Source organism: Dipodomys ordii, unplaced genomic scaffold (assembly GCF_000151885.1).
Source record: "Dipodomys ordii isolate 6190 unplaced genomic scaffold, Dord_2.0 Scaffold95, whole genome shotgun sequence".
NCBI classification, from domain to species: Eukaryota; Metazoa; Chordata; class Mammalia; order Rodentia; family Heteromyidae; genus Dipodomys; species Dipodomys ordii.
The window spans coordinates 2,625,095-2,641,597 of record NW_012267311.1 but is presented as its reverse complement, the minus strand read 5'-3'; the positions used below and the strand labels follow the sequence as shown (position 1 = coordinate 2,641,597).

The 16,503-nt window shown below is 41.0% G+C and overlaps 1 protein-coding gene across 1 annotated transcript in view; it reads right to left on the bottom strand.

Annotated features, from left to right (window-relative positions):
- The window catches only part of Nfx1 (nuclear transcription factor, X-box binding 1), a 52,242-nt gene that overhangs the window by 6,264 nt on the left and 29,475 nt on the right, over nt 1-16,503 (bottom strand). Inside the window, exons 11-19 of the mRNA XM_013026566.1 lie at nt 14,777-14,807; nt 11,131-11,213; nt 9,698-9,806; nt 7,097-7,216; nt 6,381-6,460; nt 3,238-3,468; nt 2,975-3,048; nt 1,914-2,015; nt 1,322-1,363 (exon numbers count right to left, since the gene is read on the bottom strand). Of these exons, the coding sequence (XP_012882020.1) occupies nt 1,322-1,363; nt 1,914-2,015; nt 2,975-3,048; nt 3,238-3,468; nt 6,381-6,460; nt 7,097-7,216; nt 9,698-9,806; nt 11,131-11,213; nt 14,777-14,807 (872 nt within the window). The remainder of the gene's footprint in view (nt 1-1,321; nt 1,364-1,913; nt 2,016-2,974; nt 3,049-3,237; nt 3,469-6,380; nt 6,461-7,096; nt 7,217-9,697; nt 9,807-11,130; nt 11,214-14,776; nt 14,808-16,503) is intronic.

The following is a 16,503-nucleotide window of genomic DNA, read 5'->3' as shown; positions in this document are numbered from 1 at the left end:
TTCTGATGTTTAATCAGAGACAAAAGTCTCATAGACTTTCCTGCCTGGGCTGGCTTTGAACTGCAATCCTCAGATCTCAACCTCTTGAGTAGCTAGGATTACAGGCCTGAGCCAGTGGCACCCAACTTTGCCCTGTAATCTTTACTACTCAGGAGGCTGAGATCTGAGGATCATGGTTTGAAGACAGCCAGGGCAGTAAAATCTGTGAGACTTTTATTTATTTAATTAATTAATTTATTTATTTTGGGTCCAGTTGTGGGGCCTGAACTCTGGGCCTGGGCGCTGTCTCTCAGCTCTTTAGCTCAAGGCTAGTACTCTACCACTTGAGCCACAGTGCCACTTCCAGCTTTTTTTTGTTTTGCTTATGTGGTGCTGAGGAACCGAACCCAAGGCTTCATGCGTGCAAGGCCAGCACTCTACCACTGAGCCACCTTCCCAGCCCCAATCTGTGAGACTTTTATCTCCAATTAAGCACTAAAAAGCCAGTAGTAGAACTGTGGCTAAAGCTCAGTGACAGTGCCCAAGGCACTGAGTTCAAGTCCCAGGACTAGCTCACATACACACACAAACAAAAAATTATGTTATCTTTTTTTTTGTTGGTTGGTTGGTTGTGGGACTTGAACTCTGGGCCTGGGCACTATCCCTGAGCTCTTCAGCTCAAGGCGAGCACTCTACCACTTCAGCCACAGTGCCACTTCCAGTTTTCTGGTGGTTTCCTGGAGATGAGTTTCACAGACTTTCCTGCCTGGGCTGGCTTTGAACCACAATCCTCAGAACTCAGCCTCTTGAGTAGCTAGGATTGTAGGTGCGAGCCACGGGTGCCCCACTTATGTTATCATTTTATACAAAGTTCAAAATAGGACAAAACTAAAGTGCTAAAATCAGGACAGACATTACAACTTTGTGGAGTCCAAGAGAGGGCTCTAGTAATTTTCTTTTTTTTTTTTTTTTTTGTAACCCTGGTGCTGTTTCCACCACTGTATTCATTATTCACTGCTCTGTACACTTACATTATACCTTAGTAAACAAGTCAGACATTTTTCATTTTTTAAAGTCTCTTATCTCTGCTGGAATCAGGAAGTTGGCCAGACACAAAATAAGCATATTGTGGCATGTGATATTTATATTACACCCTAAACCACACAGCTCATGTTTCTGCCACATGCTGAATTTACTTGAGTGGTTTATTCTTAGAGAATTCAAGTTCTTGATGATCACATTTCTGATGCTGTCTGATAACAGTAATAATTCAGATCACTCCCTCCCAGGAATTACACTGGGCTCAAGGAGAAGTAGATAACAAGCTGTTGAAACCACTTACTTTTTCCTTTCCAAGGCTGAGCATTCCTCATCGCATTCTAGCCTTGAAAAGCAAATGAAAAACAAAAACACAAAGTCAAGGCACAAACTTCACAGCTCCTATTCAGCAAGAAAATCTTAGGTAGACCACCCAAGAACAAGGCCACTACTTTAGAGGTTTCTAACACCCTCTACCCCAAAAATTTCATTGCTTCCTTTGGGCCCTAAGCCAGGGATGGCTGGTGAGAGGGACATAGGAATACAGGAAGTCTAGGAATCCTCAGTGGGCTTCAGGGTGTTCCCTGGATCCCCAGTGTCTAAAATGCTTCACAAATATCCCCTTCTAGGTGCAGTTATCATTCTGTAGGCTTGCTGTGTGCATTCCTGCCAACTACCTGGAATGAGGCCTGGATAATGTCCTCTGGTCTTAGCCATGTCCTGAGTAAGATCTGTTAGGTTAGCGTGTGTGGCTTCAACATCTAAATTGGGGGAAGATATGCTTTATGTGTGAGGGACCACTGTTGGGAGACTAAGATAAATGTTATGCTCTCTACAAATTAAGTCTAACTGGAGAAAGAAGCTAGCTATATCAATCAATACACTTTCAAATTTACCTGGCTTGTTGAACTTCCTTCTTAGTAATTAGCTTGCTGATCTCCACTGAATCTCCAAGCTGCATGTCTGTTATTTTAGAAGCCATAGAAATAGCAGCTATTCTGAAACACAAAAAAGAGAAAGGGATACAGAAGCCTCTTTCCAAGCCAAACTATCAAAAGATAATTTGTATGGCCTTGTAAGCCTGTCCATTACCAGCTACCTCCACATGTGTGGCATATGTCCTCAATTAGATTCCAAGCAGCTACACAGGAAGTGAAGAGGTTAACAATTCCTCAATACCTCCTTGAACATCCAGACCAAGGGTCATCATCCTAGGTATTCAACAGTCAACCTGATGTCTATTCATGCTTAAGGTCCTATATCTAAGACACACTTCTACATATAATCAGAGATACAACCAACCAGTTTTTCCCTAATACCTCTTCATACATATATGTAGACCTCTGTATGACCACATGGGTTCCAAGATTCCCAGAGTAATCAGAAGCCCATGTTGGGAAAGAGACTTCAGGACATCTTCCTTTCCTATCTCACAGTACAATAAGACGAGGCAGTGGGGTGGAATGAGAGGGGAAGAAAGAGGAAGAAAAATAAAAAATATTCCTCAAATTAAAATAGTGAACAAAACAACTTTAAAGCAGCATCTTTTCTTTCAATGTGAAAAATTCAACTTGTAAAAATTTATTGTAAAACTTTCTAGTGTTAGGGTTAAAGTTCTACTGGTAAGAGTGCTAGCCTAGATGTGTGAAGCCTGCAGATCTGATCTCTTAGCATTAGAAACTAACAAAAAACAAAAATGAACAAGAAAAATTTCCACAAGATTATATACACACAAATTTTCTTCATCTAGACCCACAAGCTCCATTTTGGGATTTTGCTAGTTAAAGGAATCTTACAAATTTGTCTGCCTAGGCTGGCTTCAAACCACAATCCTTAGATTTCAGCTTCCTGACTACCTAGCATTACAGTCATGAGCCACCAGTATCCAGAAAATAAATCCTCGTAAAAAGCATGTAATCTCCATATTGCTTAAAAAAAAAAATTCAGTAGTGCTAACCTTTGATAAGTACTGGATGCTTCAGAGCAAATCATCATCTCTTTTCTTCTTCCACATTCACACTGTAGCTCTACCTGAAATACGATTTGCCTGGAGTTACTGTTAGTACGTGGGAACCATAAGAACAAGCAGGCTTCTCTCAAACCACAGCAGAGAAGAGTGTCAGTGAGTCTCTTTTTTCAAGACAGCAGAAAGTAACCACATGTGCAAACTGACAACATGGTAAGTGACATACTAGGAATGACATGGCCTACAATACAAACCTTGGCTTTACAAGCGGTCACAGGGCAGGGTAAGCCGGGGTGGCAGGATGCCATACATGGGTGGCCACAGTTGGCTCTGGGAGTGGTGCAGGACTGCTTACAGGTCTCATCCACAAGACATTCTCCTTTGTGACAAAGTCTCTGACACTTGTGCATCCCACATGGAAGCATGGCATTGCAGGGTAATCCGCAAGAGATATCAACCAGGTGACAAGGGATGTTGCTTCGTAACTAGGAGAAAAGGAAGTAGCCAGGTTCTCATTTCTGTATGGGGTTTAGGGTGGTGTTTTTTTGTTTTTGTCCATGCTGCGGATTGAATCCAGGGCTTTGAACATGTTAGGTAGGCATTCCACCACTGAGTTATATGTCCAGCATGGTTTTTTTTTTTTTTTTTGAAACAGAATCTTGATACATAGCCTAGGTTAACCTTGAACTTCTAATCATCCTGCTTCAGACTCTGGAGCGCTAAGATTACAGGTATATACAACCTTGACTATGATAGTGGTTACATGACCGTATGGATGCTTTTGTTAAAAAAAAACAAAACAACAACAACAAAATCAATCTGAAAAGGTTTTTTTGCTGTCAGTTGTGGGGCTTGAACTCAAGGCCTGGTTGTTGTCCGTAAGCTTTTCTGCTCAAGGCTAATGCGCTACCACTTTGAGCTCTCTCTCTCTTTTTTTTTGTCAGTCTTGGGGCTTGAACTTCTGGGCCTGAGCACCATCCCTCAGCTCTTCAGCTCAAGGTGAGTGCACTACCATTTGAGCCACAGCACAACTTCTGGTTTTTCTGGTGCTTTACAGGAGGTAAGTCTCATGAACTTTCCTGCCAGGCTGGCTTTAGACTGTGATCCTCAGATCTCAGCTTCCTGAGTAGCTAGGATTATAGGCGTGAGCCACCAGCACCCGGCTTTTGAACTCTTTTTTTCTTTTTTTTTTTTTTTTTTTGGGTCTAGTCATGGGGCCTGAACTCTGGGCCTGGGCGCTATCCCTCAGCTCTTCAGCTCAAGGCTAGCGCTCTACCCCTTGAGCCACAGCGCCACTTCTGGCTTTTTTTCCCCTGCTTATGTGGTGCTGAGGAATCGAACCCAGGGCCTCAGGCCTGCAAAGCAAGCTCTCTACCACTGAGCCACCTTCCCAGCCCTTTGAGCTCTTTTTATCTGAAAATAATCAATTTGATTTTCAAAGTCTGAGAGGTTAGTCTGAAAAAAAAAACAACCCCAAAACAGAAACAAATTTGAATTTTAATAATAATGCTCTTTATGATACAAAAATATCTGTGGTAGTAGCCACATGTAACCTGAGACAAATTTTCTAAGGTAGGCAACAAGAAATGAGGCCAGACAACTAGAAATACTTGGAAATTCTACAGTTGTCTCAGAAAGTGGTAGCCAATGTAGGAGCTATGCCAGCTGGAGAGTGATGTTCACAGTAGAGAATGAGGGAGCTGTGCCTCATTCCCACTCTCAGCCACTGGAACACATGGAGGTCCACAGAGGCAGTGCTGGCTGGGGCAAGAGAGCTGGATAAGCACGTGGTGAGTTTGTCTTGCTGAGGAAAAGTGACAAGTGGCAAAATGCCATTGTGTACAATCTTCATGTAAATTTGCTAAGAGCACAAGCACCTGGATGTGCCACAAAAATAAAACAAAACAAAAGAAGGAAAATCTCAAGACACAGCAAAGGCAGCCAAGGTTCATTATCAAAGATAAATGAAAACCCGTATCTGTGCTAAAGGGGAAACAAAAAAGGAGTTCAAGGACTCCAATGTACCCAAGAGACTTTTTCCAGTCTTCTTGTTCTACGTATTGTAAATAAATAAATACATACACACATACAAGAATATTTTGGCCTATCCTTTGGGTAATGTTGTCTAGGAACTGAGGCAGATAAAGTCTTGTTTTTTTTTTTTGCTTAGGGCTGGCCTCTTAGCACTCTTCCTATCTCAGTATCCCAAGCAGCTGGGATCACTGGTATGTGGAAATGACAGCCTGAACTGAAAGTAAAAATAAGGAAAGATGCTGCTGCCTATAAGGCTATAGGAAACATGCCAAGTGGTGGTACATGCCTATAATTCCAGCTAGTATGGAGGAAGAGATCAGGAGGATAATAGATTAAAGCCAACTGGGAGAAAAAGTTCATAAAAGCCAGGTGCTGGTGGCTTATGCCTGTAATCCCAGCTACTCAGGAGGCTGAGATCTAAGGATCTGGTTCAAAGCCAGCACAGACAAGAAAGTCTGTGAGACTCTCTCTCATTTTTTTTTTCTTTTCTTTTTTTTGTCGGTCAAGGGGCTTGAACTCTGGGCTTGGGCACTGTCCCTCAGCTCTTCAGAATTAAGGCGAGTGTTGGGTTTCTAGTGGTTTATTGGAGATGAGTCTCTGGCCTGGGCTGGCTTTGAACCATGGTCTTCAGATCTTAGCCTCCTGAGTAGCTAGGATTACAGGCATGAGCCACCGGTGCCTGGCTTCCATGAGACTCTTATCTCCAATTAACCACCAGAAAACTGAAAGTGGTGCTATAGCTCAAGCTAGCCTTGAGCTGAAGAGCTGAGGGACAGCACCCAGGCCCAGAGTTCAAGCCCCAAGACAACCCCCCCCCCAAAAAAAAAGCCATGAAATTCCCATTGCTTGTGGTTGCCAGGTGTAGAGGTAGTGAAAGTAACTCTAAAGATCATGAAGGAATGTTTAAGTAAACTCTTCTATACCTTAATTGTGATGGTGGTTACTGTCTGGATAGATACATTTGTTGATAACAAAAAAAAACTCCACAGACCTTTACATTTAAAAGGCTATTTTATTGCATAAACATTTTAATGCGATAGAAAGCTGTTTCTTAAGAGTATATTTATGGGCTAGAAGTGTAGCTTAGTGGTAGAGTGCTTGCCTAGCAAGCACGAAGCCCTGGATTTGATTCCTTAGTATCACATAAACAGAACCGGCCAGAAGTGGCACTGTGGCTCAAGTGGTAGAGTGCTAGCCTTGAGCAAAAGAAGCTCAGGGACAGTGCTGGGCCCTGATTTTAAGCCACAGGACTGGAAAGAAAAAAAAAAATTAAAAAAATTTGAGAAATGAGACTAACAACTCTTGTGTAAGTAAATCATAAATTTCTTACTGGGATAAAGAACATCTCAGAGAGAAAACTTACCTCGTGTTTGCCCATGCACCACTTCTGAGTCAGGAAAGTACAAGGGGGGCACTTTTCCTCACTATGACAAGAATGGTACACTGCAGGAAGAGAAAGGTAACATTAAGAATTAATCTCTAGGTAAGGCCATATAAACTACATGAAACATTAAAAATGATGTATGATATAGAACTTTAAACTTTGGGGCTAGAAACTGGAGGGATAGCTTGCTTAGCAGGAGCAAGGTCTAAAGTACCATAAAAACCTAAATAAAAAATAAAGAAACTAATTCTGGTACTCAGAATACTTTTTCTAAATGGTCACAGGAAAGTAAAAGTATCTTTTCACACTGAAGTATTGAAGAATGAGCACAAGTAGAAAAAGCAGTCCAAAATGAGATGGAAAGGGACATGCCAAATCCCAGGTGTAGATGAGGCAGCTTTCACTCTATCTCCTGCAGATGTTCATTTGTTCATTTGCTTTCCTTACGATGTATCTGCTTAATAATAATCAGGTATCTGCCATGACTCTTAAACTGCTTCTAAAGACAAGCATGGTGATATACACCTGTAATCCCAGCTACCTGGAGTCAGAGGTAAGAAAACCATGGTACAAGGCTTGTCCAGGGAAAAACAAGGAACAAGGGCTGTTATCCGAGCATGACCTCAGAGCAGTTAAACAAAAACATGTTGAACATGGTATGAACAGGCTGTAAGGTATGGAGAAGAGAGACTCACCTGGATGGTCACATTCATGAATTCTGGCACAAGTCTGGGAACACTCAGGGGGCCTAGTGCCACAGGGAACTGGAGGATAGATGACTGATGCACCACAGTGGCAAGTTAATTCATCAAAACCTGGTGAAACAAAAAACAAAAAGTAGATGAAACGAAAGAATCCTTCCTGAGTTTGGAATATACAGATATTAAGATGCACATAGAGAGGGGCTGGGAAGGTGGCTCAGTGGTAGAGCACTTGCCTTGCATGCTCCAGGCCCTGGGTTCGATTCCTCAGCACCACATAAGCAGAAAGAAAAAAGCCGGAAGTGGCGCTGTGGCTCAAGGGGTAGAGCGCTAGTCTTGAGCTGAAGAGCTGAGGGACAGCACCAAGGCCCAGAGTTCAGGCCCGACGACCGGACCAAAAAAAAAAAGATGCACATAGAGATATGTATGTGTGTGTGTGTGTGTGAGTATATGTTTAAAAGTGAGTTTGAGTATTACAATAAAAAGCTGTCAATATATATATATATATTTTTTGGGTCTAGTTGTGGGGCCTAAACTCTGGGCCTGGGTGCTGTCCCTCAGCTCTTCAGCTCAAGACTAGCGCTCTACCCCTTGAGCCACAGCGCCACTTCCGGCTTTTTTCTTTCTGCTTATGTGGTGCTGAGGAATCGAACCCAGGGCCTGGAGCATGCAAGGCAAGTGCTCTACCACTGAGCCACCTTCCCAGCCCAAGCTGTCAATATTTTAAAGATCTGCATAACACAGTCAACATTTGTTTGTATACTACTGTATACAAATGTATACTACTGTACGAACGTGTAGATAAAAGCCAGATGTAGTGCCACATATTTATAATCAAGCACTTTGGAGGCTTAGACAGTATGGTTATCAGTTCAAAGCCAGTCTGGATCACAGAGCAAGACCCTGTTTCAAAAGCCAAACCTAACCAAAAATCATGCATGTGTTAAAAAAAAATTCACTCAAACTATAAGACAGGCTGGCTGCTGGTGGCTCATACCTGCAATCATAGCTAGTCAGGATGCTGAGATCTGAGGATAGTAGTTCAAAGCCAGACAAGCTAGAAAAGTCCATGAGACCCTTATCTTGAGTTACCACCACACACACACAGACACACACAGACACACACAGACACACACACACACAGACACACACACACACACACACACAGACACACACACACAGACACACACAGACAGACAGACAGACACACACACACACACACACACACACAATTGTGGCCCAAGTTGGTAGAGCACTAGCCTTGAGCACAAAAGCTCAGGCACAGTGCCCAGGCCCAGAGTTAAAGCCCCAGTACCGGCCCCTTGCAGCCCTTTCCCCAAAAAAGGACAAGACAGGTCAGTGTATTGCAATGAGAAAATTATCACTGACTTTCCCTTTCTAAAATAAGGCTGAGTTTTGTGTAATATTAAAGAGTACTAACAATTATTTGAAAAGGTTTCAATTTTTTTTTTCTATTCCAACTAGCTATCTGTATGAGGCTGGATCTTCTCATATACCTCAACTATACTGCAACAGACTGAAGGCAGAGGCAGAAGAGAATCCAGCTATCTTCTGTAAAACCAGACATGCAATTTACTATTTTTAACAGTTTTTTAAAAATGTGATTTATGTTAAGATGCAATGAATATATTAAAGACAGAGGAAGAGGAGGATCCCATTAATAAACCAGGCCTTTTCTCTTAAGTTTTGTACAGTTTTGTTTTTTTAATTTTTTTGGGTCCGGTTGTGGAGCCTGAACTCTGGGCCTGGGCACTGTCCCTCAGCTCTTCAGCTCAAGGCTAGTGCTCTATCACTTGAGTCACAGCGCCACTTCCGGCTTTTTTCTTTTTCCTTATGTGGTGCTGAGGAATCGAACCCAGGGCCTCAGGCATGCAAGGCAAGCACTCTACCACTGAGCCACCTTCCCAGCCCCATGTATACTTTTTTTTAAAATTTTGCTGTGACTCTAGATCCAAATAAGGGTTTTACAAGTTCTTCACTGGGTTTTATGGAGGTATCCTTTACCTTCCTGTGTTAGCCTCTTAAAGCACTGTCAGCCTTAAAAGGGCATAGGAAAGGGTGGGATTTTTGCTTGTTTGAAACAAGGGTCCCACTATGTAGCTCAGCTGGCTCTGAATTTCTTGTTGTCCTGCTTCTGCCTTCCAAGTGCTGGAATTACAGGTTTGTACCTCCAAGTTTCAACCTACCTGAAGTATATTGTTCAGTAATCCAAATCAATCTTAGCAAATCAATCTTTCAAAATACATTATGCCTGAATTTCTAGGAAACTTGTTTTTTTGGGGGGGAGTGGAAGGTGGAATTTGAGACAGGTAGGCCTGAAGATAGAGCTATCTGTAGGTCAGATAAGCTCAAACCCATAATCTTCATGACAATGCCTACTTAGTGTGTTAGGATTATAACAGTATGCTACTGCATGAGACTTAGGAAACTTGTGAAAATGTAGAGTGAGGTTGGGGACATAACTCAAGTGATAGAGCTCTTGTCCTAGCAAGCAAGCATGATGCCCTGAGTTCAATTCCTAGTAGGAAGAAAACAAAAAAAGAAGAAAGAGTTATAGAGAGCGATGACACTCACTGGCTTGCCAACATGTCTGGCAATTCCCTCGATGACAAGGTTCTTCACATCTATGAAGGCCACAACGGAGTTTCCTCCCACAAATCAAAGGACATTTGTGCTCCTTATCCTAAAAGAAGAAATTTCTGTTTATTCATAAATAATATATATATGTGCATATATATACATATACATAAATGTTCTCCATAAAGACAGGCTACAAAAAACAAAGTTCAACACATTTATGGATGGAATGATATTGGAGAACAGCTTTAAAATAACAGGAAGGGGGCTGGGAATGTGGTAGAGTGCTTGCCTAGCATGCATGAAACCCTGGGTTTGATTCCTCAGTACCACATACACAGAAAAAGCCAGAAGTGGCACTGTGGCTCAAGTGGTAGAGGGTTAGCCTTGAGCAAAAGAAGCTCAAGGACAGTGCCCAAGCCCTGAGTTCAAGCCCAAGGACTGGTAAAAACAAAAAATAAAAAACAACAAACAAAAAAAAAGGAAGAGGGAAAAGGTAGGGATACAGAAGAGAAAAGATAAGCATGAGTTGATCACTGCTGGAGCTAAATGTTGTGTAGATGTGATTTACTACATTGGTCTCTTTTTGTATATGTTTGAAACTGGTAAAAGTCTTTAGACCTTCAAATACTCATTTATCAGTCTCAGCATATAGCATAATTTCACCACTCTTCACTTTGTCAATGTAAACACTAAAAAAAAAAGATCATGTATATATAATGATCATGTATGTATACATACATATATACATATGCATTACCTAAGTATGGATACTGTGCTATCTTATCTTGTTTGTACATATACATGTATATGCATATATGGTTATGTATATAGACATGTGTTATCCTATCATATATACACATATACATATATATATAATTTTTATATAGGTGTATGTATAAGAAACACAAGAAAACAGTATCAACAGTCAGGATGTGCTTCTTGATAGTAGTTTCATAGAAGTAAGTATCTCAAATAAATGAAACTTGTCCCTTTAGAAAATGCCACAGTAAAAAAAAAAAAAAAAAGAAAATGCCACAGTAATTTTCTCCACCAAGTATATGAAGCCCAAAGCTCAAGTTGCTAAGTCCAGGTATTTGTTAACAAATACCTTCTTACAGAGGATGGTGTGTTCATATAGAATCCTTGGGCCTTGGGGTATGCAGGCTGCTGTTTTTCCTCTTTCTCTTCTTCCATACTGCCCCTAGATGCCACTGTCTGACTTCCTGACTTGGCTGAGGTTTAAAAAGACTCAGTCTCAACAACAACAAAAAAAGACTCAAGTCTCTCTGCTGAGAACAATGAGGTCACTCAGACTGTTAAATAGCGGCTCCTTCCACTGAGTTCTGTATCTGGGCCACACTTCAGATGGTCAAGTCTTTTGGATGAATGGAATCTGATACAGATTATATAATGGTAAGTCCACTTACCACACAGCATATCTCATTACATTTATGCCGTCCACATAACCGCTTCTTGTTACACCGCTTGTCACACATAAATGTAGCATCTGCTGTGGCCAATTAAAAAAAAAAAGAAAACAAACATGTAGAGGATGTAAACATTCATTCAATACACATGAATGACTACAGGCTGAAAAAATAAAATAACGTAAATACAAAAAGATGAAAATGCATATTAAAACATTATTGGGGTGGGAGGCATGGGCTCAGTTTGGTAGGATGCTGGCCAATGAACAAAAGCATCAGGTATCAAGTTTGAGTCCCAGTCTCAGACCAAAACATTTTTTAGGTCAATGGTAGAACAAGCACAAGGCTCTGAGTTCAGTCCCCAGTACCACATTAAAAAAAAACACACCAAGATTATAAAGTTTTGGGATGGGAATGTGGCTTAGTGGTAGAGTGCTTGCCTAGCATTCATGAAGTCCTAGGTTTGAGTCTTCAGTACCACATAAACAGAAAAAGCCAGAAGTGGTGCTGTGGCTCAAATGGTAAAGTGTTAAGAGTTAAGCAAAAGAAGCTCAGGAACAGTGCCCAGGCCCTGAGTTCAAGCCCCAGGACTAGCAAAAATAAAAAAATTAAAAGTTTTCACTTGTCATGTCGACAAAAAATTAGAAAAAAATCAAGACTGACTACTGTAAGCTATGGATGAGGATATAGAGAAAAAGGTACACTCATATTTAATATATGTATATGTTTGCATATACTTTTAAAGTACATATGGACCTACCAAAAACTTAAGTGGGGGCTGGGACTGTACCTCAGTGGTAGAGTCCCTGACTGGTCTTAAGTTTGATCCTCAGGACAAACAAATAACATCTTCCTCCCTGAAAAATAATTTAAGTGGAAATTCCATTTTAAGGAATCTTTCACATATTTTAAACTGGGAGGCAGAAGGACCTAGAGATTAAGATTAGTAGAGCAGTTGCCTACCAATATGTGAGGTCCTGGGTTTAATCCGCAGGAGAAAATTGGCTAATACATCAAAGGCAACACAAGGGAAAAAATGTATAAATTTAATTGCATAAAATTAAAAGCTTTTGTGTATCAAAGGATACCATAAAGCAAGTGAAATGACAACCCACATAATAGAATATTTATAAATCTCATATCTCATAAGGGTTTAGGATCTAAGATAAAGAATACTATCACAAAGGACCAACACACTCAATTAAAAATTGTACAAAGGACTTGGAGAGATCTTTTTCCAAAGATGATATACACATGGCCATCAAGAACATGAAAAAATGTGCAGGATTATTCACTATAATCAAAAGGTAGAAACAATCCAAATACCCACCAACTAAATGAATAGACAAGTGAAATGTGGTACCTAGATAAGGCTGGGTGCAAGTGGCTCATGCCTGTAATCCTAGCTACTCAGGAAGCTGAGATCTGAGGATCATAGTTTGAAGCCATCCTGGGCAGGAAAACTGTGAGACTCTTATCTTCCAAAAAGCTAGAAGTGGAGCTGTGGCTCAAGTAGTAGAGCACTAGCCTTGAGCACAAAACCTCAGGGACAGAGCCCTGGGACTGGCATTTTAAAAAAAGGTCAGCTGGGCACTGGTGGCTTATGCCTGTAATCCTAGCTACTTAGGAGGCTCAGATCTGAGGATGGAGGTTTGGAGCCAGCCTAGACAGTAAAGTCCATTAATTACAGAAAAAGTAAGAAGTGGTGCTATGGTTCAAGTGGTAGAGTGCTAGCCTTGAGCAAAAGGAGCCCAGGTACAGTGCCCAAGTCCAGAGTTCAAGCCCCAGGACTGGTGGTTAAAAAAAAAAAAAAGTTCGGCCTCATTAGTCATTAGGGAACTGCAAAGCCAAACCTTATTTTACACTCACTTAGGAAGGCTTGATTTTTTTTAAACCCAGAAAATAAATTTGGTAAGGATGTGGAGAAATGAAAACCTTTATACATTTCTGATGGGAATGTAAAATGGAAAACAGTATGGCAGTTCTTCAGAAAATTAATACAGGGATGGGAATGTAGCTCAGTGGAAGAGCATGGTTTACATTGTTCAGAGGTAAAACAAAACAAGACATTAAGAAATAGCATAGGGCTGTGCCACCATGGTAGCTTACACTTATAATCTTAGCCACTCAGGAGGCTGAGATTTGGATGATTGTGGCTTAAAACCAGCCTAGGCAGACAAAATTTGAGACACATCTCCAATTAACCAGGAAGAAGCTGAAAGTGGAAGTATGGATCAAGGTAGTAGAACACTAGGTGTTAGTGGAAAAAAGAAAAGAAAAAAAGAAAAACAAATCACAGAATCTAGCAATTCTATTTGTAGCTATGTACCCAAAGAAATGAAAATGTTTTCAAATAAAAACTTGTGTATAAAATTTCAAGCAGGATTATTTATTATAATCAAAAGGTAGAAACAACCCAAATACCCACCAACTAAATGAATAGACAAGTGAAATGTGGTACCTAGATAAAATGAAATATTCAGCCATAAAAAGGGAATTAGCTAGGTGCCTGTGGCTCACGCCTGTAATCCTAGTTCCTTAGGAGGCTGAGAACTGAGGACCTCTGTTCAAAGCGAGCCCAGCAGACAAATCTGTGAGACTTTTATCTCCAGTTAACCAGCAAACAACAGGAACTACAGGAGTTCCTCAAATGATAGAAAACCAGTTTTACATGAAAAAGATAAGCAACAGCACAGGCCCTGAGTTCAAGCCCTAGTACCAGCATAAAAAAAAAAAAAAAGAAAGAAAATAAATGAAAACCAGATGTGGTGGTACACACCTGTAATCCCAGCACTCGGGAGGCTGAGGCAGGAGAATCATGAGTTGTCCAGGCCAGCCTGGTCTATACTGCAAGATTCTGTCTCAAAAATAAACAAAAATGAAAAGATTCAGAATCTCTCTCACCAATGCCTCTTTCTTCCTGATTCTAATAAAAGCTATTTTGTACATGCTGCCTTCTAAAACCTTTCCAAAAAGGCTTTAAGGTGACTTTTAAACAAGACCATATGTGATGGTTATCAAGATAAGGATAGCACCAGGATATAATAGAAATCACCATCAGGACTAGCTAGAGAAGAAACAATGTTCCAGGCCTCAAGGCTAAAAAGGCTGCTGGTTGTGTCTATATCTGAATTCAGCTCTTGATATCTAGCAGTTGAAACAAGCCTGAAGAGGGCCAAGTATCAGAGCTGGCATGTAAAAAGGTAACAGGTACTATTTGTTCCCCAACATTTTACTATAAAAATTTCAAATATATAAAAAAGTTGAGACAACTTTACAGTGAATGTCCAGATTCTACCCAGATTCTATCATTAACATAATTACTTTTCCCATGTATTTATCCATTCTTCTACCCACCCTACCAAGAAGTAAATAAGCCACTGACATGAGTATGCTTGGCTTAATTTAGTAAAGCAAATTTTGCATTTTTAAAGCAAGTTTAGCAAAAGACTTCAGTGTATTTTTCAGCAGTTGAACTAGAATTCAATGATTTTTCTCCCTGATAAAAAGTAGTACAATCTAAGGCACAAAATATAAATTTATCTTAACTGAATTTCAACCAAAATGCAACTCAATTATCTATTAATATGTAGAACATCATTTTCATGCTAGGAGATTTACCCCATACCCCCTTTTCTTGTCATACCTTCACTTTTGAGACTGGTACATGGAAGCTCCTATAGAAGAAAGAAAAAGAAACAATATCTACTTTAGGAGCAATTGAAATAACAGCCTATAGAAAAATGCCAACTAACACATTTATTCACCAGCTTTGCCTACATAAAGCTAACCCAATTATATTAATGTGCTTTATTCACAAACAGACCCTGATTTGTTTCTTTGTACAAACACAGTTCTGACAATCTTTATGATCTGGTTTCCAACCTCATAGATTATGAATCTGAATGGAAAGAGGAGCTGCTAAAGATAAGCAAAGTGAAGACAAGTATTTGTCTGGTCAGTGTGCAAACAGAAAAAGCTATAAAATGTAAATGTAAGAATTGAAAATAGAGGCTAGGGTGGTGACACAGTTGGGAGGCAGAGGCAGAAGGATTATGGATTTGAGGCCAGACTGGGCTATATAGTGAGACCCTGTTTCAAAAACAAGAAAATTAGCTGGGGCTAGTGGCTCACACCTGCAATCCTAGCAACTCAGGAGACTGAGATCTGAGGATTGTGGTTCAAAGCCAACCCAGGAAATAAAGTTCATGAGACTCTTATCTCCAATAAACCACCAGAAAACCAGAAACAGTGCTACGGTTCAAAGTGGTAGAGTGCTAGCCTTGAGCAAAAAGAGCTTAAGGACCCCGAGTTCAAGCCCCATAGCTAACAAAAATAAATAAAAAATAAACAAGGGGCTGGAAATGTGGCTTAGTGGTAGAGTGCTTGCCTTGCATGCATGAGGCCATGGGTTTGATTTCTCAGCACCACATAAGCAGAAAAAGCCAGAAGTGTCCTGTGGCTCAAATGGTAGAGCGTTAGCCTTGAGCTGAAGAGCAGAGGGACAGTGCCCAGGCCCAGAGTTCAGGCCCCATGACCGGCAAAAAAAACAAAACAAAACAACAAAAAACCAGCCGGGTGCTAGTGGCTCATGCCTGTAATTCTAGCTACTCAGGAGGCTGAGATCTGAGGATCCCAGTTCAAAGCCAGCTCAGGCAGGAAAGTCCATGAGACTCTTATCTCCAATTAACTACCAGGAAACCAGAAGTAGTGCTGTGGCTCAAGTGGTAGAACGTTGCCTTGAGCTGAAGAGCTGAGGGACAATACTCAGGCCCAGAGTTCAAGCCTCACAATGGGCCAACCCCCCCCCCAAAAAAACCCAAAACAAACAAACAAACAAAACCCCAAAATTAAAAACAGATAACAAACTGCTGCCATTTAATGCAAGGGTAGGGCAAGTAGCTTTAAATGCCTGGCAACAATGCTGAACTGCAAAAGTAGAACACAGCAAACTTTTTTATTTTTGCCAGTCCTGGGGCTTGAACTCAGGGCCTGGGCACTGTCCCTGAGCTGCTTTTGCTCAAGGCTAGTGTTCTACTTCTTGAGCCACAGCACCACTTCTGGCCTTTTCTGTGTATGTGGTATGAGGCATCAAACCCAGGATTTCGTGCATGCTAGGCAAGCACTCTACCACTAAGCCACATTCCCAGCAACAAACTTTTGGCCTTTTAAAAAACTGGTCTGAGAATGGGACTCTAACTTGATACCTGATGCTTTTTTTTTTTTGTTGGTCATGGGGCTTGAACTCTGGGCCTGAACGCTGTCCCTGAGCTCTTCAGCTCAAGGCTAGCACTCTACCACTTGAGCCACTGTGCCACTTCTGGTTTTCTGAGTGGTTTACTGGAGATAAGAGTCTTATGGACTTTCCTGCCT